The 23,703-nt window shown below is 39.8% G+C and overlaps 2 protein-coding genes across 2 annotated transcripts in view; both read left to right on the forward strand.

Annotated features, from left to right (window-relative positions):
- SMAD1 (SMAD family member 1) overlaps positions 1-1,577 on the forward strand; it is a 43,537-nt gene extending 41,960 nt beyond the window's left edge. Inside the window, exons 7-8 of the mRNA XM_065736384.1 lie at positions 139-283; positions 1,158-1,577. Of these exons, the coding sequence (XP_065592456.1) occupies positions 139-282 (144 nt within the window). The 3' untranslated portion in view covers position 283; positions 1,158-1,577. The remainder of the gene's footprint in view (positions 1-138; positions 284-1,157) is intronic.
- A 13,298-nt stretch (positions 1,578-14,875) lies between these two features.
- MMAA (metabolism of cobalamin associated A) lies at positions 14,876-20,689 on the forward strand. Its single transcript, XM_065736359.1, has 6 exons — positions 14,876-15,617; positions 16,180-16,302; positions 17,029-17,199; positions 17,697-17,782; positions 18,356-18,505; positions 20,275-20,689. Exons 1-6 carry the CDS (start codon positions 15,197-15,199, stop codon positions 20,560-20,562), a joined length of 1,239 nt encoding a protein of 412 aa, XP_065592431.1. The 5' UTR covers positions 14,876-15,196; the 3' UTR covers positions 20,563-20,689.
- The last annotated feature ends 3,014 nt before the right edge of the window (positions 20,690-23,703 follow it).

Here is a 23,703-nt window from a genome sequence, read left to right on the forward strand (position 1 = left end):
TAATGATAGGATTCTATTCTGCTGAAAATCGCTGATGAAAGATGATTTCAGTAAGGAAGGAAAGGATTCAAGTGTGTTTCTTGTATATTTGCTGTTATAAAATAAGGTGATTTTCCCTGCTTATGATTCTGTTTCCAGGGTTGGGGAGCTGAGTATCATCGTCAAGATGTAACAAGCACTCCGTGCTGGATAGAGATACACCTTCATGGTCCCCTTCAGTGGCTGGATAAAGTACTTACTCAGATGGGCTCTCCTCATAATCCTATTTCTTCAGTGTCTTAAGGTCCCAAGCTCTTGCATTTTGGAAACAACTGAGCCTTGCATGTACTTGAAGGACGTATGAGTCAGCACGCACACATTTGTCATTTTTTTTCCCCAACTTTACTGGCAACAGCTGAATAAGAGCCATGAAAACTCTTCTGTGACCAACTGTTGGATTTGGGGGAAAAAAAAAACCAACCCCACACACAAAAAAAACAACAAAAACCAGTACCTTTGACATAATACTGTTGGTATCAAGAATTGTCGTTTACATTGTAATATTCTGTTGCAAAGTTGATTTACAGGCCTTATCGTAAAGGAGGCTACTGAGCCAAAACTATTGGACCGAGTTCACGAAGGAGATTCCTATAGTTGGCACTCTGACATTCTCTTCCTTCTTGACATCCAGCACTCGCTGTTTTTGCTTTTTTCCCCACGTTGTCCTCTTGGGCTAAGAGCTAATGTTGGTGAAGCCTGCTTTTTGCAGGCTTTCTGCAGTATGTTTTAAAATCATTTGTTTAAGCTGACGGTTATTGTTCCCTTTATAAAACAAAGCAAACACCTAAGGTATAGTTTTAATATCAGTAACTTGTAATAATCTTGGAAGCTGTGTCCTGACCATACTGCTGTAAGAATGTTAGCTATGTTTTTTGGTAAATGTACGTATGGTGTATTTGAAAGATTAGAAATCCTTTAGGCATAGACCATAATGGAATTAGGACTATTTGAATGGAGGGAAGAGGGAATGGGAAGAGACAGTGACAGCTGAAAAGTAGAATATATTGTAAACATAGCTTGTTAGTTTAAACTGAGGTCTGTGTTTTGCTGTGCATTTCATTTTTATAGTGGCTTCACTGTGTTAATTCTGACGTTTTTGCCTCTTCCTTTTCTCCCAGAGCAATTGCGCAGCTGGTTAATTCTTTTACCCTGTGAAGAGGACGAAATGATTAGTTCCTGCTGTTTGAAGGCTGCAACTCTATGTATTTCAAGACAAAATTGTACAGTGTGCTCTTTAACTATTGAGCAGTTTTATACAGTGTATGTAACAGAAATAGGCTTTTAATTTTGTAAGCGATTCTTGTTTTGCCAAATCTAGAACCTGTTAATTGTTTGGAGGGCTTCAAAATCCCCGTGCGGGTCTGTTTCAAACTTTTGAAAATATATATATTTTTAATTTTTTTTTTTACTGCTTGGTTTATTTTCTTCTCTTTGATCTTTTATATTCACGTAAGCTGTAGTACTTTAACTACCTTTATTCCAAACTTACTGGGTCCTCTTTACTAGAAGTTTTGAATAAAACCTGTTGTTACTGCTTACCTTTGATTAAAACTTTGTCTTGTCCGCTTCTTAGTAGATTTTGACAAACCAGGTAAAGATATGATCTTGGAGGAGGAACAGGTAGGAGTGAAGAGACACTGATGTGTGTGGCTAGTACAGGTTAGTAACCCTACAAAAGTTAGTATGGGAGATGAATGAACTTTGTAGAGGGAAAGACTTCGTAATTGTAGGAGATATTAACATGTATACAGTAACACCAAAGTTCCAGTTCATGAAATTTCTGATTTTTCACCATCTGAATTAGCAGAGAATTTCTCTGCCTTTTATTGAAATGTCTAGCAGACTGTAGTGTGTGGAGGTGACTAAGTCCATACAGTTGTGCATTCATGGAGGTGTGAGAAAAACTGAGTGAGAAATGCTTATAATTAATAAGAACTCGAGTTATGACTTCATTTGTCACCTTCTTTTTCTCTGGTTGTAAAATAAACAAGCCTGATCCTCTTTCATGGAACACTTAGAGGTCTCCATCAAAATAGATATTTCCCTCCCTTACAGTATGTGTAATCATGAGGAACATTTTTGAATGCCTGTGTTCCATGAAGAGAGTTTTAGGACACAGATTTTGTGTATCAGCTTCACAGCCTCCTGTCTATTTGCTTTGGGTGGTTTATCTTGTGGAGAGCATTGCTGTTTGCTGGAGACCTGCTGGTGGTGAAGACCATAGTGGCAGTTTGGTTTTTGTTTTGTTTTTTTGGTCTTCGTTACCTTTAAGAATTTTTGTTATTATTCAGATCAACATTTCTTATAAAGAGGTAGTCACGGCACAGGCACTAGTCTTAAAAGTTTAAGTCAAAGGTGATCATAAAAAGGAAATAATGTTTGCTGTTGGCTCACTGTATCTGCTTTTCCCCCCCCTCCCATCTTTGTCCCCTACTAAATTAACTTTCAGCTGTTCCCAGCTAGGTTCCTTTCCTCTGTTAGAATACAGAAATTGGGCTTTTTTAAACTGCTACAGTCATCCACCAGCCATGCAGGTCTTAAGTAATGTAAGTGTTTCAGCCTCTCCATATTGGGATGATCCTGTAGAAATTATCCTAAACTCTGAAGTAGCTTTGAAGTAAATAAAGTTCTGTTGCAAGCGTATTTGAGTGTTACTGTCTCAGTTTAGGGCAGCCAGGTGAGGGACCAAACCAATCAAACCAGTTCAGGTTGGTCTGACCTTTCTCATTCTCTGGGCTTTTGCATTATGTATGTTTTCTCATAGTATTTGAGGAAACAATAGAGAGAGTGAAAGATAATTTTTAAAAAATCATCTCTAATGTATTTTTCCTTTCTATAAAATCTTACTGAGCTTCCTGGTTTAATGCCATCAGAAAACAGATCCACATTTCAAGAACCTCTCTGAATATATTACCATAGTACCTCTCTTGTTCCTAACTGGGGGTTGAAATCAGCAAATGCTAGCTCTGCAGCATGTTGGAAACTGTTTAATGCTTTTGGGGGGATCCCAGTCTTCTGAATTTCTGTTCAGAATTTTTCTATGCTGTTATAGTTGAATTGCAGTGTACGTAATATTTTCTTTGTCTGTTATCCAGCTTTTGGTTTGTGGTAAGGAGAATTAAATGTAAGGGAAAAGTACACCTTCATGTGATTCTGACGATCCCAGCTGGACTTTGTTATATAACTTGATTGCGTTAGCACCTGAGACTAATTGCCAGAAAAACGGGCCACAGAACAGCAGTAAGAAGTTCAGAAGTAACTGCTAGCCTGAGGCCCTTGTGAAGACTTTTGGAGCAGCTTGGAGAAATTTTCTTACTGATGTGCTACTGAATTACTTGTGCAGTTTTTAAGTGGGGATGGGAAGAAATAACTCATATGTTAACATATCATGCATCAGAGAATCATCAGCCTGATCTTTTACTCTCATTAAGCTGGTATTGCCATCTAGTTTTGTAGTGGAAATGCTGAGTCACAGCCTGAACCACTGATTGAGCACCTGGTGGGAGAGGAGGGCCAGCCCAGGGCAGCTCAGGTGCACGCAATGCTCCTAAATGACTGCGAGGGTTGGAGCAAGGCTCCGTCCCTTCTCAGACCTCATTTAGGGGCAGGTAGTGGAGGCAAGGGTATCTCACTGGAGATCCCTGCCTACTGGAGACCTTCTTAAAGGTAAGTGATTTTTTTTTCTTTCCTTTGTTTCTGTGTCTACAGTTGCTGCATTTGGGTTTGGTCTTATTTGTTGCAGTTTAGGGTTGTGCCACTCTGCTATTATTGCTATACTTTCTGTCACTTCATATCATGACAGCATTAAACTCTTGTCTTACTAAATCACTTGTTTTGTTACTGCATATGTTTTCAAAACTGCAGTTTTTTCAAGTCTTCTCTATAAATATGATAATTTATTACAAAAGATCAGTGCAGAAGTGCCTGAAAATGTTATGGCCTTTTCTTGATGTGCTTCTTTCTTTGATTATTACTATTTTTTTCCATTGTCTTGCTATGCTTTAAGCCTTAAATCAGCATTTTGGAAGCTAGCTGTGTTTTGATGGTCTGTTTTATTAATTGCTCCAGGTTCATTCTGTTCAGTACATTGTAGCCTCTTATTCTGCTCTTGAGTTTCTTAACTGTGAACTGGCAGTTACCTTTTCTGGTGTTGTGCCTAAACATACAACAGAAGTCTACCATCACAAGTCGTGGTAGAGCAGTGTGTTCTTTACGAGTGTCATCTCACAGTTCTGAATTTATAATTGTGTGACTTAAACAATTAAATCAAGAAACACCCCCTTGTCACGTTACCCTTTTTGGGTAAATAACTTTTCATCAATTTTTAATCCCTTTTTCCCAACTCCTGTACTTTTATAACTTGTCTTATTTTTCTTGACAAATTTCTGTGAATAGCTGTTAGTTAGATTCTTTTTTCATGCATGCTGGATGATCCGTGTTTTGGTCTAAAAAAACCCTTTTAAGTATGCTTGCTGAAGGCCAGTAAAGAATTATGGATTGTTGTAGGCACCAGAAGTTACCCATAAAGATATGAACGCTTCACAGGCTTTTTAGCCCCCCACCATCTCAAATGAGAAGTCTTTTGGAGGGAGAAAGTGAATGCTATTGGATGTCAGTTTTGGTTGGGTTTACTATTTTCAAGACTTCAGTTGCACCATTTACTTGGCTTCTTTTTGTGCTTGTATGTTGCGTGGTTTGCTATGGACTGAAGTTGCTGGCCAGGCTTTGTATTCAGTGTTCCCTGATGGTTGCCGTAAGCTTCATGATATAAGCACTACGCTTTTTCTTGCCATCTCCCTCCAAATGGGCTCCAGAATAAACAAGTGGTGTAGTTTGTAGGATGAAGCTGCTGTACTGCTTGTTAGCCTTGGTGGCTGCTCCTCTTGGGACAAACAAAACTGTGTTTCTAACTCACTCAGAGACAGCAGATGTGTATAAGCTGGCTGGGGTGGTTCTGTTGCTGGAGTCTGGAGAGCTCTTGAGATGCTATACCTGTTCTTGAGGCACTACAGGCCCGTGCTGGTGTGTTGTGCCAGACTGCTGCTGTTTTGTCCCTTGTTATTAGCATGCTGCGAGCTTCTGAAATGGTGGGTTCTGGTTTTCTTGTTCAGTTGAGGTAGTTGCCAAAATGGCTCCTGTTTATTCCAGCTGTAGGAGATAATGACCTCGTCAGCTGCAACAGTTCAGTCTGATTGTATGACTAAGTGGTGATCAAGAAGCAGTTGTGGAGAGACACGTGGGCTTAAAGGCAGAGTCTTCTCTTTGTAATCCTGTCGGCTTGCTTGAGGCTTCAAATCTGTAAAACTTAGAGGAGGCAGCTGTTAGGTAAATTTGGAAAAAGAAATTATAATCTTCATGTGCTTCAGACTGTGGAGAGGTCTTAGGTTTTTTTATTGCTACAAGAGATCCCATCACAATCAACTCTATTGTAAATATAAAAGGCGCTATGATTGTATTATAGTGAGTGCTCCGCAAGCAGGTTTTCTTAGAGTTCTGTTGAAGTAGATGTGCTACCTGTTTAGACTTGAGTGAAAAACACAGATGGTATTTTTAAAGTATATTTTAATTATTTTTTTACTACTATTTTCTTTATGCAGTACCCTTTAACATGTAGATGCATTCCTTCACATGAAGAAATACTCTTCCTCAATGCCACTTGATTACCCTTTATATAGTAACTTTAGATTTTTTTTTTTGTGAAAATTATTTGATGGGCTACGTTTTAATCTCTTTATGGGGTTTCTTTGTGTTGATTTTGTGCCAGTTCAGAATATATTCTCTGTGCTGAGGCCAGTCTGTTTTACGGCCCGTTGTATTCCTCTTGGTTTCTCAGCAATTATTGCACTTATGGAAAGCGGCTGTTTGCATATTTATAATCAAATACTAAAAGGAAGTAAACCTTCTAGAAACTTATGATCTTCAAAATGTGTCCTAGAAAAGTGCTTGGAGATAAGGCATGTGTGGTGTTGCAACAATTGCCATGAGGTAGGAGCCTCTTGCTTGAGGAACCTGATTCTGCAGAGCAGCCTTTTAGAGAGGGGCTCCGTGTATTTTTGCGTGTGGGATCTGTTAGATTACTCCAGGGTTTGTATAACACTATACTGTGAGCACAGAAACAAAAAAAGGTGTGTATGTTACAGGAAGGGAAGGTTAATTGAAGCTTGTGATTTATTTATGCGTTTATTTATTTTGCTGTTTGGACTGCTAGGATTAGGATTACACAGGATTATACTCCTGATATTCTACTGGAGGTAGATTTAGTGTACACATGTCCTGCAGCCATGCTGGAGGGAAGGTATGGTGGTGGGAGTAAGTGCTAAAGGGCAGGTAGAGGAGGAGCAATCAGACGAGGAGCTTACACACAGATGTTTGCAATCAGTTTTTTTCTTCTGGTTACTGAGCAAGTGCAGGGAATACTCCTTTCTGTGCCAGAAGCTGCGAGTGGGTGGCAGTTTTATGGCCACTCAGTTGATCTCAAATGTGTTGATCAGACCTGGAATGTTGCAGCTGAATTTAGAAAGAGGCTGATGCATATGTGAGCATTGTGTGAGACTCAGGACAGGGAAAGGATGGTCCTGGTTACCCTGTGTGTAGTTTCATCATATATGTTGTTTATTTTTTGTTGTTTGTGTTGTCTGGTGTGGTTTTTATTTCAGTAGTTAGGTGGGTGAAAACATATGAGTATGTGGCCATGAGCTGAGTATGTGGCCGTGCCTTTGTTCTCTATGCCTTGGTCGCTCCTTTACTGCGTTTCTTTGCAAGGGAAATTGCAGTGGCCTCACATCAGTGTATACAAGGAGCCCAGTCAGAGTTTGTTATTTCTACAATTGTGTATAGCCTGAAAAATATGACATGCATATCACAAACAGGAAATAACCCTTGCAGGAGACTGAGTGCATCTGAAAACCTATTCTAAATAAGGCTGTTAGTCATCTTTATATGGTAACCTTTCATTGCCGCACGTGTTTAGAAAACATAGTTGTAACTGGTCTATGTATGCTGGATGAATGTGTGGATACCAGCTGTTGCCTTGCATGCATAAATCTTCTTAGGCTCTATCTGAGGCACAAATATTCTACATACAGCAGTTGTGGGTAAAAGGCTTCACGTGCACAAGTGTTAATGTGGGAACTGCACTGGACCTGTAGCATTAGAAATGAGGCTGAGATTCATTTGATCATTTGAGTTTCTTATGACAATAAATAGCTTTAACAAAACAAAAAACACAGAAGTAACATACTTGAGCTGTATTTGACAGTATTTTGTCACTACTAAATATATAGTTGTTTTAAAAAGAGTATCGTGTGTTTAGAAGTGTTGGCTAATATGTCAATCGTAACTGGCTTCATTTCATCGAATCCTCAGAAAGAATAGCATGCAACACAGCAATATAGACTGGTAATCTCCTTGTTGGATAAGATTTTGACACTCAATTTCCATGTTTTGATGTGTATAATCTACAGGCAGTATTTTGTCTGTTTTTCAAATGCCTTGGGAAGTTCCTGCCTCTCATTCCTGCTCTCTCCTTCCGTAAGCTTTCTTCCTTTGAGTTTTTATGGAGCTGCTGGGAACGTAGTAAAAGGGCAGATTTGTACAAGTGAAATACAAACTACATGTCGTACTGTTTGCTTTAATTTTGCCTTTCTGCAAGTGATCTTGATTCCACTTTTTAAGTCTGCCTTTGGTGATGCAGCAAATCATTCACTGTCATTTTGATAATGCCCTATGCCCGTGAAGAAAGGTATGCTCCTCCTGCCCCCAGTTCTCCTTTTGTCAAAAAAAACCCCTCATTTTTAAATTTCTCTTGAAATTTTTTTTATGAAGTGTTTACTGATCTTTAAGTGATTCTTGAAATATTTATGCAACTAGTATCTGAGAATGATTCTTGAAAACAGCAACAGAACCTTGAACAATTGCATTAAAGCGAAGGACAGAGGCAAAATTTTTCCTGCTCTTATCTCAATGGAAAATGCATGTGCTGTTATCTCCTTCATAGGTCATCAAGAGCAGGAAAATAAACAGTTTTATTTTTTGAGTCTGACTCTTAAAATTTGATCACTGCAGTGTAGTATTTATTAATTACACAAGCATGTGGTTAGTTAGCTAACGCTAGGTCTCTACTTGTCACCTTCTTCCAGAAAGGTCAACCATAGATTTCTTAGCAATAACCAAAGAATTGTATGCTTTGCTGTTGTCTGAGCTGCTGTGGGACTAGTCCTCATTAAGTTATCCAGGAGTATTTGTGTGCGTTGTAGGGACATCCAGTGATGAAATTGTCTGTTGGAGTTGATTGTTTACTATAATACAGATATTCTTTATGGAAAGTTTTATTCTAGAACATAATTAAATATGGGAATTTGTATTTTATGCTTAAGGAACTTTGCTTACTACCTGTTCTAACATTTAATACTGCAGTAACAAAAAAATGGGTCTGAATATTTAAACATAAAACTAACAGTGTACACTATAAAGATATTTATATGTAGTGTCTTGGAATACCTCTGTCCTGGAGCTTTAACTAATTAATATTTGCTTGTCTCTCTGCTTTCTGTGATGTAAAGATGAGACTTCATCTACCACACACATTCCTAGGAAAAATAAAATATGGGCAACTCAGTGTTAAAAGTAGATAGAAAAGTAGAAACAAATAAGAAGAGCTTCTTTTGTTATTACTAAAATCTATTCATAACAGTGATAAAAACTAGGAAAGAGATGAGTGGAGGTCTGGTTTTCTTTTGCTTACATTTACTTTCAAAGTCCCTGAGGTACTGAGATTGATAGTTTCATGCTTGGAAACAATAGCTTGCTTCATAGTGGGGACAAATGCTATATCCTGCACTGCAAGAGGAATAAGCAACTATATGAATACAGGGACTAGATAGGAAGTAAGCATCTTTAGTGTTTTTGTTTGACCTATTGGGCTCGTGCCCACAATCTTGCAACAACAGGGAGGGAAGAGGGAACACGTGAATGTTACAGTGAATTGTGTGGCCTCTAAGGCACTTTTCTATACTGCCAAGGACTGGTGACAGTTTACTGAATACAGTGTCCAGCTGAGCATTATGCATCAGAACACGTAATAGAAACTGTCCAGAAGAATCCATATGAATGATGAGAGATGCATCAAATGTGACCTGGAAGTAAAGGCTGGCACTTCCACTGGGTGTTTCTTCAGAGATGACAGCAAGGGAGGAGGGGGGTAGGAGTGTTAAGTGTTTCTAAACATATGCAGGAAGGTACTCTGAAGTGGAGGAGTTCATCTCTTTTTCTCCTCTTTGCAGGGAGTGGGACAAGAAATATCAGGGTTAAATTGTAGAGAATAAAATTGAGATTAATGTAGAGTTGATAATAATTCTTGTCAAGATAGCAAAATGCCTTAGCAAGTTGTCTGGGTGGGTTTTGGAGACGACCACTGGAGATTGCTAGACGATTTTCTGTTGGGAGTAGAACAGGTGTCTGTGATGCTTTCTTGGATGCTTGAGAGTTGAAGCAGTTCTGGGAGCTGGTTGAGTTACTGGCCTTTCCATAATTGACAAGTCTGAAACTACAGCAAATTAGAGATAAGTAGGGGCAAAGTTAGAAAATTGAGAGACTTACCTGTTTTTTTTTTCCTATTATGTCTGACTATTGGTTTCTTTCTGTAGCACTGTGAGAGAATCTAGCATTGCCAGTAGATTAGCTTTTATCAACAAGATAGCTGTTTGTTTGATGCTGATAAGCTAAAGAATATTTGGAAAGATAAACTTGACTTGCTGACTGTCCCTGTCCCCTCCCCAACCCCCCTCCCCTTCTAATATTGCAAGACAATTGAATGTGGTCTCAAAATGAAGAAGGGTACTGATGACCACAAATCATCTGAGGTGAATGATAGTTTTGTTTTTTTTTCCAACAGTAAAGCTAAAAGGTCTTGAATAAATATTTATGCTGTGTGAAAACTTTTTGTATCTCTTACATGAAGTTTGAAACCTGTTCCCTATGCCTTAATCTGAGTAGGTCTCCTGACATAGAAATAGAAGTTCTGGTTAAAACTGCTTTTTATTGTCTTATCTTTTGAAGGAAATACATAAGATCACATTGCATGTGTGTATATATACATATTTATATATGTATGGACAGTATGTTGTGAGGAGATCCCCAACTTACTGCAGCAATTGTAGAAAGGGAAACAGCAGTGTTCTGCTGGAAAGGCTGAAACTGACTGTAAAGGTCCCCCTAAAGGATTAGTGAGGTAAAGGACTGGTCTTATGTGAATAAGCCTCCAAGGTAAACCCAAGATGGAACTCATGCTGGCGCAGGTGTCACTTAAGTCTTTCACATTCTGAGTCCTACTGAATGACCCCAAGTAAATGCTGAATGTTTGTTCTTACAGTCGTTAAAGCACTGCTGTGGCTAAAGAGGATAGGTTTGTCCCTGTGATGATGTGGTAATAAATTCTTATGTGTTCAGAATGTACCCAAGCTGTGTGACCAAAATACTTAGCGTTAATTTCCCCTCTTGTCCAAAAGAAGGCAATGATCTTGGAGGCAAGATGCACCTGAATTGTTTTTTTTTTTTTCATGTATGCTAAAGATATATATATATGCTACTTTTTCTATAACAGAAATAGCACTTAACTGCCACTGAGGGGCAAAGACAGGGCTGGTGAAACATTGTTTATAGGAAGAATAATATAGTAAAAGAATGAGATAGGTGACTACTGGAAAAGAGCATTCTTTTCTAAATGTGAGCCTAATTTGGAAACTAGAGCTAAAACCAACAAATTTTGAACAGGAAAGTTCCCAGTGTCCATGTTAGTTTCCTACCAGCTGATGCAAGGAACCAGTATTTTTCCATGTTTCATATTCCGTGTGTTAATGTGTTCAATGCAGATGAATCTGTTACAGATACAACATCTATACCTTTTTTTATTTGTCTTAAAATTTTATGCATTTTTCCTTAATTTTCATTCTGTGGCACAGCGTTTTATAGCGTCATTGTAAGTTTTGTAAATGCAGATGTACTAGCATAAGGCTGTTTATTTGATGGCACAGAAGAACAATACACAATGTAAGTTGATGTGATTGCTTTTTAAAAGCCATTTCTGCATTAGGTTGCCAGCCTGCTGCAATGTTGTTATTACAGTTTTGGTAGGTTGTTCACATAACAATGAATCTTAGAGATGAAAGACTCTTCTCTTTGCTATGGTTGCCTGGAAAAGAGACATTTACAAAGCAAAATTCAGTGGTTTTTAAGAAGACCAAAGCTTTGCTTTTGTGGGCATGTTGGAGAGTAAGCATACAAGCACAAGATGCTTGCACTTACATACAAGGAAACAAAACTGCTTGCAAGATAAATGATACCCTCGTGTTAAAGATGCTTATATGGGCTGCAGGAAACATTCTTACCTGTTTGTACCGGGGGGTTCGGCCTAAACCACAAATATTTAAATTTTCCTATATCTCAATGTTGAACACCGATTACCAGATTTATCATACATTTAGTCTTTGTCATCCTGGAACTGAAAATATCTTAATGTTTTGCTGCAATTGTTACGTTCCTATGGCCACTTCTGCCTACTATCTCATTTCCACCAATTGTCCTTTTCACCTACTTGTGAACCATTCAGCACAGGGACGTTGAGAAAGATCTCTGAGCACTGATGCTGTTGTAGGTGCAGAGACAAACATTTGAATGCATGAAAGCCTACCTCTTCCAATGTTAAAGTTGTTTACGATGATAAATTGGGTTGTGTGTTCATCATTGGTGGGGTTTTTTGGCCATATGAATTTGAACATTTCACTGTATAAGATCATGCTGATTTCATCCCAGTTTAATAAAACTTGTGCATACTGGGGTTGGGGGGAGGAAGCAGGTAGCATTTCATCACTTAAAATCATCAGCCTTCTACTTTGTCGAGCCCGAAGAAGCTTAGAAATGGCTGCCAATTAATGATTTCCATGGGCTTGAAGTAGCTGGGAATGAGTATGCTTGGTATAAGTTAAGCATCAGATTGTACTGTACTTAGCTTGTTTACAAATACGCTTGCTATGATCTCACTGCAGTGCTGAAAATAATCAGGAGGCAATTAATGGTTTCCTTTTCAGCTGTGCAGTCATGCCCTGTGTGAGAAATATTTTGATATCATGAGTCACTGGAGGCTATGGAGGAAAACATGCCAAGTGTTTTTTATTAGTAAAAATTATAGTATTTGATGGGCAATATTTTACTGACAAGTGACCTAGCTTACCAGGCTTATTTATAAGAATAATCAATCTTGGACAGCATAATTTAGTTGGCTTTTACAACCATTAGCCTATATTAAGGAGTATAATTCTTTTTCCCGTATAGTTATTGAGAAAACATCATTGCTTCTAGAAGATAAACGTTTTAGAATCTTTTACATTTCATTTTATGCCAGGCATTTCACTGTGACCAGTTGAAAAACTTCTGTATGATCAATAGGGAACTTTCCAGTAGAGGGTGATGTCGTTTCTCGGTATGTGCTCTGTTAATACCAAAAAGAAAATGTTGAAGTCACTGTCATAAAATTTTGTGAAGAAGTTTCAGCTCCCTTGCATATAGAAAAGCTTTACAAATATCTTTTATCAATATAGTTTATGAAGTTTGCCTCCTATTTCTTCAGATACTTGCTTGTAGGTTTCAGGACAAGTTCAGAGCAAATCTTTTTTCCCCATGTTCACCAGACAGCTTTAGTAGCTCTCACAGCCTTACAGCTCCTCTCCAGCATGGGTACAGTGTATCTACTCAACTGTTGGAGTCATTCCCTGTTTGTAGGTTGCTAGCTGGGAAAGCTGTCTTCTGTGCTCAGACCTAACCAGAGTGCTGACTTCTGCTTCTGCCTTGAAGCCTTCACACAGCAAACATCTGCTTGTATAACTGTTAATGAGCCTTTGGGGAGATGGTTTCATTTAGGCTCTTGCCTTACCTAAGTCATGAACATAAAGTCATGAACATGTAATGAGCTGAGGCTTGGGATTTTGTATTCAAGTGGGTGAGCTTTCTCAAGTGAATATGCTTCCTACTGTATTTTTTTTTCAGCTTTTCCAATTTTCTTTAAAATGAGTCCGAAGGGTTTTTTTTTTTTAAAGTTCTGAGACTGTTCTTATTCAAAGGCTCCCATTCTTCACTGAAAACCAGGCTGTTAATCAGCAGGTGCCTTGCTTAGTGTTGCTGTATGAAGCTCAGGTTGGTTCAGTCTTTCCTGTGTGAGAACTGAAATGAGTTGAGGAGTGTACTCTGAAGTAAAGGATAAGCAATCGTTCAGTCACCACTGCAGTTTCAGTACCTACTATAGTAGGGACTATAATTATGCTGCAATTTGCCTACACCTGACACATTAGCAGGATTTAACTTGCACCAAAAATTCACTGCTTGTTGATTGCTCTGGTCAGCAGTGGTAGGTTGCAACCCTTTTCTTGTGCGCATTGGGATGCAACGTGTTTGGCTCACAGAAGGGGAAGAAGCGTGTCGTTGTGTCCTAGGAGCTGGGACACTGGTGAATAGTGTTTGCTGAAGAGAGCTTGATAGTTTGCATATACTTAGTATGGATCTATGTCGTGTCAGTTTTGTAATGAGAAGGCATAGCATAGCAGAGGAGAGGGCATGGCTGTGCTATCCTTGTAAGGGGAGAATGAAGTGATGAAATAAAGCCTCATCTCTGAATAAACATTATTTCTTCTTTCAAGTAATGTGAATGTAATTATCTTGTAACCACTACCAGTAGCAAGTGTAGCCCACTAATAAACATCCAGAGAGAGGGACCAATAGAGATACTTCCTAGATACAGCACAAGTACATCTTCATATGCTCAGGAGAAAAAGCTGGTGCTGTTCATTTCATTATTTGCTTTGGTGAAAAATGCTGAGAAGAAGTTACATTTAGATCATTGAGTATTTCACTTTTCTACTTACTTTGAGAGCACGTTTCTTATAGGTGTTTCCATGAATATATTGAATACTGTAGTGGCAATGTGCACAAAAATTGCTTCCAGACTTCTTAAAGAGGAGATATGCAAAGCTGTGGGAATGATAGTTCTGCCAGAGAAAGGAAGTACGAATGGATCCAACTCAAACTGCCAGGGGAAGCCGGTTACATGGAATGTGAATTTGCACAATAGAAATTGGTGAAGATGCTCATAGCAATACTGTTTGTGTTGCTACAAGTTACAGACTTTCCATTTGTGTATTTTGTCCAAAGATGTGCATGCCATACACCTCTACTTCATGCCACAGTGCTTTCGAACACCTTTAAGTGTGATTGTTATAGCACTGGCTCAGAACTGTGACTGTGCTTTTGGAGGTAACCAGCAGTACATGTGGGGAGCTGCATATGCTGGAGGTCAGAAAGCACAAAACAGTGAGGCTGATCAGAATGCATTGGTTTGGGTGTAATAAAGACCAAAATGATGTGTGTCTGGTCGTTTACCTTACAAGAACCTGTGCGGAGCAGAGCACTATAATAGGACAGAGTGGGGAGACGTGAGCCAGGGTCCAGCTTCAAGGGAAGTACTTTGTGTATTTTATATGAAGTAGGGTAAGATCAGAGATGCAAGAGAAGTGCATGGCTGTAGCAGAGCTGCGCAATCTCTGTTCCTGCCTACTGAGAGAACGGCTGTATATAATCTGCAGTGCTCTGTGGAGTCTTTCTGTGCAGCACGTGGCATTGTTTAAAGCAGGAGGAGGAAAAACGTCCTCCTCAGAGCCCACCGCCCCGCAGAGGGGCGGCCGCAGCGCGGACTTCCGGCTCTGCGTGACGGCGTCACTTCCGCGGGGAGGGGCGACCGCCCGTGGGCGCAGCAGGCCGCGGAGAGCAGCGCGTGCACGCGGCGCGCGCGCCCTCACGGACGGACGGTGGTGAAGGCGGGAACGCAGTGAAGAGGTGCGGCGCCGCGTCCCGACCCGCGGGAGGAAAGGCGGTTGCGGGGGCCGGTGCTGGCGGAGCTCGGTCGGAGCGGGCCCGTCGTTGGTAGTGCGCAGCGATAAAGCGGTGTGATGCTGTCGGTGGTTCCGTAGCGTCGTTTTGTTCCGCTTTTTCAGTGGGAAGAGCGAACCGTCTTTCGCGTTCACTCCTCGAGCGCTCCGAGTTCTTGGAAGGAAGTTGAAAACGCTGCCCTGTCTCCTCAGGGTTTCCTCAAAGAGAGGCGAGCTCATACGCGTCAATGAAGATCCCATCTGCGCTGCTGAGGTTCCCTCATCGCTATCTCTGTGGCAGAGCTCCCTTGAAGAGCTTGACTTTCATTTGCAGATCGGATTTCCTGCGCGTTGGGTCTGTTGCACCAGCACACCTGTGTCATTGGAAATGGATGTGCTCGTCCAAGTGCTGGAGCAGAGAGCTGTGTCACCAGGCTGCCCCTGAGCAGCATGCACAGGACCTTTCTGACACAGAAAAAGGACTTATAGACAGACTCTACAACGGCCTCGTCCATGGCCACAGAGCCTGCTTAGCTGAAGCCATTACACTCATAGAGTCAACTCAGACTAGGAAAAAGAAAGTAGCCCAGGTGCTCCTTCAGAAGGTATTATCCTACCACAGGGAACAAGAAAAGTTAAATCGAGGAAAGCCGCTTGCCTTTAGAGTAGGTTAGTCCTTTAATCCTGTTCAATAGTTGCTCTGGCAGAACAACAGCGCTCACCTTTCATCGCCACTGTCATTTAAGCACTGTACTCTTTTAATCTTGCATCGTTGGTTACCTATGATCTGTAATGATTCTAGATTGCTTCTGCTGTCAGTGAAGTAACAGCTTGGGCTGGAAAAGGTTCTCAAAAAAGCTGTAGAAGTAATGTATGTTTCTTTGGTCGCTGTGGGACAGCTATTGCTGGTCGGTTTTTGTTTTGTTTTCTATGGCTGGTGGTGTTTCAGTATGCATTATGAGATGTTAGGCAGTCAGCAGTAGCTGTCAAGTACACTGACAGGGAAGGATGTAGCTCATCTGTTCAGTGTGTATTTCAAGCTAGTTACAGCTGCTTAGCTGGGTATATCAATTGTGGCACATCCTTTTATTTACCTTTGCTGCGATACTGTGATAAATCACGAATTATCTTTAAATTAGCATTGACAGCACTTATGTAGCATGTTATTTATTTCATTAACGAGCTGGTTTTTTGTGTGGTTCTTTTTCCCATTTTCCTAACGCTTGTTTAGGGTTATCTGGTCCTCCTGGTGCTGGGAAGTCAACTTTCATTGAATGCTTTGGGAAAATGCTTACAGAAAGAGGACACAAAGTGTCAGTGCTGGCTGTGGACCCCTCCTCTAGTACAAGTGGTGGTAAGTAGGAGTTAATGTTTCAGTTGGGTTGCTAATATATCTTGAAATATAGAGGGATCTCTTTGGGGCAAATATTGTACCCCATACTGTATGAAATTGAGAGTTATGCATCGTTGTCCTGGCTTTGTTGGGTTTACTCTTTTCCAGTGTTTGAACACTCGTATGTTTCTTTCCACCTGAAACTATTGTTAGCTGCTATTTCTAGCGTCTGCATTGTTAGAAGGTGCTGCAAAGGAGCTGCTTAAAAAGAAACAAATTTCAGTCAGCATTGACTTAGAACTAGGAAAGATTATGTCCTTGTACGTGTACATTCATATTTTACATCAGTAGAATAGCACTGTGCCAGTATTGCAATGCTTATGTGAATGGAGCATCTCCTTTGGAATGGGCATTAAGCAAATAAAACCCCCACACCAGCAGCAAGTACCAGGGTCATAATGGGGAAATTTTTCTTTTTGGAAAGAATCAGCAAAGATAAATTTTGTGGCCTGCTGCGTGTGGGTCACAAAACAAGCTGATTAGGAATTTCAGACTCCACTCTGACCTAGAATAAATCCTTCGTATTCTATGCGAGTAAGATCTGCTTGTCAGGCCTTTTCAGCTTCTGAAAAGCAGGAGAGCCAAACAGTTAACTTTTTCTTGCTCATCTGGGGAGCGGCAGGGAAACAGGGAAGGGAGATGTGGCTGTCTTACATGTTTGAAGTAGTTTAACAATAAATTTTTAAGGTTCCTTATTGGGTGATAAAACACGGATGACTGAGTTGTCAAGAGACATGAATGCATACATCAGACCATCTCCAACCAGAGGGACACTAGGAGGTGTGACAAGGACTACAAATGAAGCCATTCTGTTGTGTGAAGGAGGGGGCTATGATGTTGTTCTTGTGGAAACAGTAGGTAGGTACTTAGGGTTTTCTTCCAGTTGTCCTGCTGCGATATCTAATATCAGCTGCATTGCTAACTACAACCTTTGTCTTCTTGTATTTTGCTTGTGCTTTTATACAAGGTGAAAATGCATACCTGCTGTCAGTTTTCTAGCCATGTACCTTTTTGCATCCTGTAACAACACCGGAACGGTGTGTTCCGTGTTGTCTGTGCTTATTGGTCCTGTGGCACAGGAACAGGCTGCTCACAGAAGCTGGGGGTGTCCCGTCCTTGCGGGCACTCAAGGCGGGGTGGCATGGGGCCCTGCACAGCCTGAGTTGGTGTGGGACAGCCCTGCCCACGGCAGTCTGGATGGGCTGTAAGGTCCCTTCCAGCCCCAGACACTCTGTGATTCTGTGGTTAGTTTGTATCAGAGGGACAGTGCAAAACCGCCCTTTGTTACAAGTGCTGTCATTAATGTGACTGTGGAAGCTTGCCATGAGGGGTAAACTCTGGATTTAATGTTTCAGGTGTGGGACAGTCAGAATTTGCTGTGGCTGATATGGTTGATATGTTTATATTGGTGCTGCCACCCGCTGGTGGTGATGAATTACAGGTATTTTTCACATTCTCTTCTTAATTGCTACCTAAGATTAGCAAGAGAAATTAAAGTCTAGGAATGTAGTCTGTGCAGGTTAATTTCAGTAGCATTTTGTCAATTGTGCTGATGTTATTGGAGTCTTTTCAGTGTCTTACCAGTTTATCGCACAACTGGGATCTGATGTTTTTTTAACCATACATGAGATGTACTAGTTAGTTAGATTTTGATGTTCTGTGACTTACTATGACCTATTTACTAGTTACATGCGATTTATTGGGAGCATTTTTTTATTACAGAAAAACAATGCAACAAGTCTTGCAAACTTGGTCGTGTTTTGGTTAAACTTAAGTCTCTGTGCATAAAATGGTCTCTCATGTAAACTCTGAAATCCGTACGTAGCATCCCCATGTCAGAATAATAACTGGTGATGATAGAGGCCATTAGTCCAGCTGTGGCATGGCTAGTGCATCCAGCCATCCCCCAGAAGGAGCCACCAGAAACCAAGCTTTTCTGATCTGCTTTCTGCCCTTAGCTCCGTGTGTTGCAGCTCTTCTGGGTATTCATGATTCCTCTCTGTGTTCCGTGCAGGGTATCAAACGGGGTATAATTGAGATGGCAGATCTAGTTGCTATAAATAAAGCTGATGGTGATTTAATTGTGCCTGCACGGAGAATACAAGCTGAATATGTCAGTGCTATGAAGCTGCTTCGCAAGCGTTCGAAGGTTTGGAGACCAAAGGTGTGTGTGCTTTGCTGTAGCATTTCTGCTGAGGTGTTGTTTGTTGTCTTCCCAGAAAAAGTGCTGAATGATTTACAGCTGTTACTGTCTCACCCAGCTGCTTTAAGTCTCTCTGAGCTCTTTTAGAAAAATTTTAGTACGATCGCTTAGATTTTTGCACTGTGTGAGAGACTTGTTTGCCACTGTTCCTATTTCACCTCTGATCTCAAGGCGTGCCACATGGAACACTGCAAAGCCACAGTCCTGCCCACTGTGATTTCTGTCATGAGCTACAATCTCAGCTCTAGCAGTCCAATTTCTAACATGGGTTATAGTTGTACTAACTTGTCTTGCTTTTGGTAAATTCTGATCATCTTAAATGTGCTGTGAGCTATTTATCCCCTTTTTATAACTTTCAAACCTGTGATTGTATTTGTTCTTTCATTGTTCGTGTGCTTCCTTTTAATTTTTTGCTTCTTTTTTAAAACAGCTAACAGTAGTTCTTATGAGCAAGAGCCTCATCTATTGGTGTATGCAGTGCCTAGATTATAGGGGTTGTCATTCTGAGTGCTTTTATTGTTATTGCATTATTCTGTATATTAAAAGGTGACAGTAAATTATTAAGAAAAAGATTCAGTACTAATATAGGTATGTGTGCACACGCTCTAACTCTGTATGTGAGTATATAAAGGAGACTTGCTCTACACTGCCTAAAATTGACTCCTTGAATTAAGTTATGTCAGCTGAGCTGCCTGAGGCTTAACCATTGTTTTATCATGTTTGTTTTTAGATCTGATGAGAGCTGCTTGTCATTGTAATGGGAAATGTAATGACTGAAGTTAGTGCAGAAAAGTTTCTAGTACTGAAATCTCTTTCATTTCAGATAAGGTTTTTAACACCGTAAATCACTGCAGGTGTAAACAGATATGTTTCCAGCAGAATGCTGTTTTGGCATTTTCGATTCCTCTTTTTGCAGCAGTGTATTGTTTTGACGTAATCATATATGCAGAACGTGGTACTTTACTTTTCATCACTCTGTGTTCAACAGATCATTGCTATCTTATACGCAGCTGATGCATCTGATGGGTACCTGTTTATTAAGCCTTATAAAAGCAACCAAGAACCCTTGTTTGAGACCAGTAACTTAAACAGGTCATCAGAAATCTGTCTCTGTTTTAGTGATGGCATTGTCTGACTACTGGAAAAAAAAAAGAAATTAGTGATGTGTAGGGACTTCAGCAGTCAGATTGAAGAGAGGTTTTTTTCTTAAGAAGAGTAAAAACAGAAGTAATATGTAACAGGTTCTGTAGGATGCCTAAAATACTTGGGCAGAATGAATTCCTGATTTGGGAAGCATATCTAAAAGGAAGTTTAATACCTCATTTCTGGAATATTTTGAGTGCAGAAGGGTAGCTATCAGCACCTGTCTACCAGAGTTACATAATCAAGTTTACACTGAAGTAAAGCAGCAACGCTGCGCATTTTTAGCTAAAGATCGTATTTAAAATGATTCTCACTTGTCACACAAGCAGTTGAACAAACCGTTTGTCCCAAATATGATGGATCTCAAGGTCTACTTAGAGTTGGTACAATCCCATCTTTGAGATTTTTTTTTTCATTTTTTATTCTTCACGGAGAAAAGAGTGAGCAGCGCAAAACTGTTGTGAGCAGCACTGGGTGAAGCAAGCTTGCCTTCTGTGTTACCTGGCTGTTGCAGTCTACCTGATGCAGTAATCGAACCCTTAAGCCCAGTAGTTACTTGGCTTTAAAAATTCTTCTGAATCCAACAGGTAATGCGTATCTCTGCCAAAACTGGAGAGGGTGTCTCAGATATGTGGGATAAAATGACCGAATTTCGTGACCTCATGCTCACAAGCGGTGAGCTGATTGCGAAACGACGGAAGCAGCAGAAAGTGTGGATGTGGAATCTCATTCAAGAAAATATGTTGGAACATTTCCGGAGTCACTTGGCAGTCAAGGACAAGATTCCACTTCTAGAAGAAAAAGTTCTTAGTGGTGTCTTGTCTCCTGGGCTGGCAGCTGACATGCTGCTGAAAGCATTCAAGGATGGTCTCTAATCATTACATTCTGTGTTCTTATATATATCGTGTTCTTGCTCATTTCTTCATGTAAACGTAAACATTAAATACAGTCTTTCTGTGTGTGAATTCAAGTGTTTCACTATAATGGACTCTAATGGAATATGTTAGTATTAGTATTATTAGTACTCTGGCAAGAAATACTGCAGGATTCTGTATATGCAGAGTTTGATGCAAACACACTCAGAGACCACTACACGTGGACTTTTTGGAGTCTGTACACGTCATGGGTTTGTTGGTCAAAAACGTGAGCCTGTGTCAAAATGTGACTGGTTTTGAATGGGTGGGAGAGAAACGTTTGGTGCAACCATTTCATCGTGGGACTATCTTAGAGGTGATAAACACTTCTTTCCATTCTGATTTACTATTAGTTGTTGCTTGTATGGCTGACTTTTTCCTTCCTCTTGAGTCTCTGCAAGAACATTGGGCCCTTGGTAGCCCCTGATTGCAGTCTTAGCTTTAAATACATGATATGCATGTAAATAGAATTGTTTGATCATCGTTTGGTAGAGGTAGCTATTGACTGTACACTAGGAGAAGAGAATTTTAGATGAGGTTCTAAGTAGATGTTTTAATACAAAAGCAAAGTTTAATTAGAGTTTTTAAAATACAGACATATGAAACCAGTGCCATCCACCAAGTTTTTGATCTTTTTACACTGGAATAACGATTTGAGGTTCTTATTTGATTGAAGTAAGCTTTTCATATTTGAACAAAATGTCTACTTTGCTCCTCTCTTATCGATGACATGACTACTTAGGACTAAAAGTATGTAAAATTTGGAAGTTTTTCTTTTTTGTTTATTAGTTTTATTTTATATTTCCCTTAAGAACACAGCTGGAGTTGGCATTTCCCTAGTTCATGAGCTAGAAAGCAGGGTTGCCTACTAACTATGAAGAGTAAAATAGGAAAATGCTGATTTCTTGAGGACTGACAGAAAAGCGTTAAACTAATAGGAGTTTTAATGAGTCTACTGTTGCATGTATGAATTAACATAAAAGCCATTGAAGTGCTTTTTACAGTCTTTGTTTCTGTGCGTGTACTATAGCATGTGAGATGGTGTCTTTTCTCTCTCTCTCTCTCTCTCTTTTTTTTTTAATTTAAGTTCAGTGCTACCTGTCCTGATTCCTAAGAAGTGTGCATTTTGCAGAGCAGTTGTGTTCTGGCAGAGTCTGGATTTCTCAAACAATTGCAGGTGGCAAGGAATTGCTTTTCTTTAATTCTATTTCTTTTTTCCTTTCTTTTTTATTTTTTTTTTCTGGAGATATTTTTTTCTCTTCCCCCCTGTAGCAGTTGTTATATTGAGTTCTCATCTAAGTCTGATTGGTCTTGCTTAGGCCTCTGTACTTCCTAGTTTGCACTCCTTGGGTGTAATTCAGCAACTGTCAGAAAAGATTAATGAACGTTGAAAATGCTGGGGACACTTTCCTTCTGTTTATCAAAGTAACAGAAATTAAACAATATCAAAATGTCCATCAGCAGCTAAAACGTGACAGTTATTTCTTTCATTGTATGAGGCTTTATATTTTGTTGTCTGTATATTTATACTTTGAGAATACAAAGAATGAACAGAAAGTAAAATCAAACTGTAACGTAAAGTAAAACTGTTCTGTAAGTTCTAGCAAGGATCCCATTGTGTATTTGTAGTGAAATGCTAACAAAGCGCACTGTGGGATTTTGGAGACATGACACCAAAGCATTTCTTCATTAAGAAATTTGGTACCAATGTAACTGACACTAGTGGTTTCCACCACATAGGTTGTCAGGACTTCAGTGCTGTTAGTCACTTACTTCTTAAACTTTGCATCCTGAATGAGTAATTCGGGATTTCTGCAGTCAGTTATGTGAAAATACCTGGAGAGGAGTGTTTAAGGGGTGGCAGAAGAACAGGGCCTTGATTATTACCTTTCTGTGTTAGAAACTGTAAAAGTGCTGTGTTTTTCCACTTTTTTTTTTTTTTTTACTTTAAAGATAGTTTAGCTCTCTATTGAACATGACAAAAAGTACCCCAAGCCAAAAGGAGTGTCTGTCATCCTCTCAGCTTTAAAAATCAACAACATTTTTGATACCGAGTAGTGAAAAAGGTAGATGGAAAATGAATAAACAACAACAGCCGTATTTTAGCTGGTAAGTTCTCAACTTTTTGCTAGTCCGTTTGCTTCAGGTGGCAGTGTTTGAAGTGACCTTGCTTGTACTTATCTGCTACATCAACTCTTGTTAGTGTCATTATTTCTTTTCTGTTGGCACAGAGCTTTATTCCTTGTCTCCTACATGGGAGCTGTCAGGCAAGTAAAATGGAACTTGTGGCTTTGTTTAAATGGGGCTGTTGTCGCACAACAGTTCTTCAAGATTTGTTCAAGATTTTGTTTTCTGGACCCATAAAATTCTGTCTGCTCAAGCCATGGGTCATCATTATTTTCTTGTTTTGTTGCTTTTCAAGTATAGTTAATTTACTAAAGAACTCTTAAGATAATGCAGTGGTTTAAGCAAGTTCTGCTTTTCATTCAGCTGCATCTTCCTCTGAAATGAGCAGAATTAGATTTGCCTTCTTGATATGTTTGTGCCTCATGCTTCAGTAGACAGAGAAATGCTTTATGCTGACAAGGATCTGCAGAAATGGCGTGATAGGTAAGGGTTGTTGCTTTGTTTTTCAGTAATTCCTCTACCAAATTGAAAAGCTGTACTGCATGAAATATGAGCTGAGCCTCTGAGCACAGCCTCTCCCTGTGTGGGAAGCAAATGGCTTTCTAGCTAGGAAAATACAGCCACAAAATGTTTGGAAGCCAATTGTTCAATTAGTTGTGCGGTTTTCTTTATGTCCTCACTGACATAAACAAAATGACGAAGCATATTGTGTTCAGAATGGCTAACTAGCTTGAGCTGGTAGGCTAAAATTTAGTAAACAGATAAGTATTTCCTGAGATGGGAAGTGGCATTTGCAGCTGTAGCTCTGGGGGATTAAAAAGGGTAAAGTGCTCTATGTCATTGAAGTAAGTGGGCTTCGGAAACAGCATAGTAAATAGATCTGGTGAGTAGGATGTTGACGTATTTTCTGGTTTCTGGAGTTGTTACTTTCACATTAGCATTTACGACCACAGCTACTACACAGCAGTCCATGAA

This window comes from Cyrtonyx montezumae, unplaced genomic scaffold (genome assembly GCF_038088225.1).
Source record: "Cyrtonyx montezumae isolate F1298 unplaced genomic scaffold, pur_monq_1.0 scaffold_2, whole genome shotgun sequence".
Lineage (NCBI taxonomy): Eukaryota > Metazoa > Chordata > Aves > Galliformes > Odontophoridae > Cyrtonyx > Cyrtonyx montezumae.

Coding starts and splice junctions, on each gene's coding strand:
- MMAA (XM_065736359.1), top strand. CDS start 15,197: ATGAAGATCCCATCTGCGCTGCTGAGGTTCCCTCATCGCTATCTCTGT. Junction 15,618..16,179: donor GCCGCTTGCCTTTAGAGTAG/GTTAGTCCTTTA, acceptor ACGCTTGTTTAG/GGTTATCTGGTCCTCCTGGT. Junction 17,200..17,696: donor TGTTCTTGTGGAAACAGTAG/GTAGGTACTTAG, acceptor TTAATGTTTCAG/GTGTGGGACAGTCAGAATTT.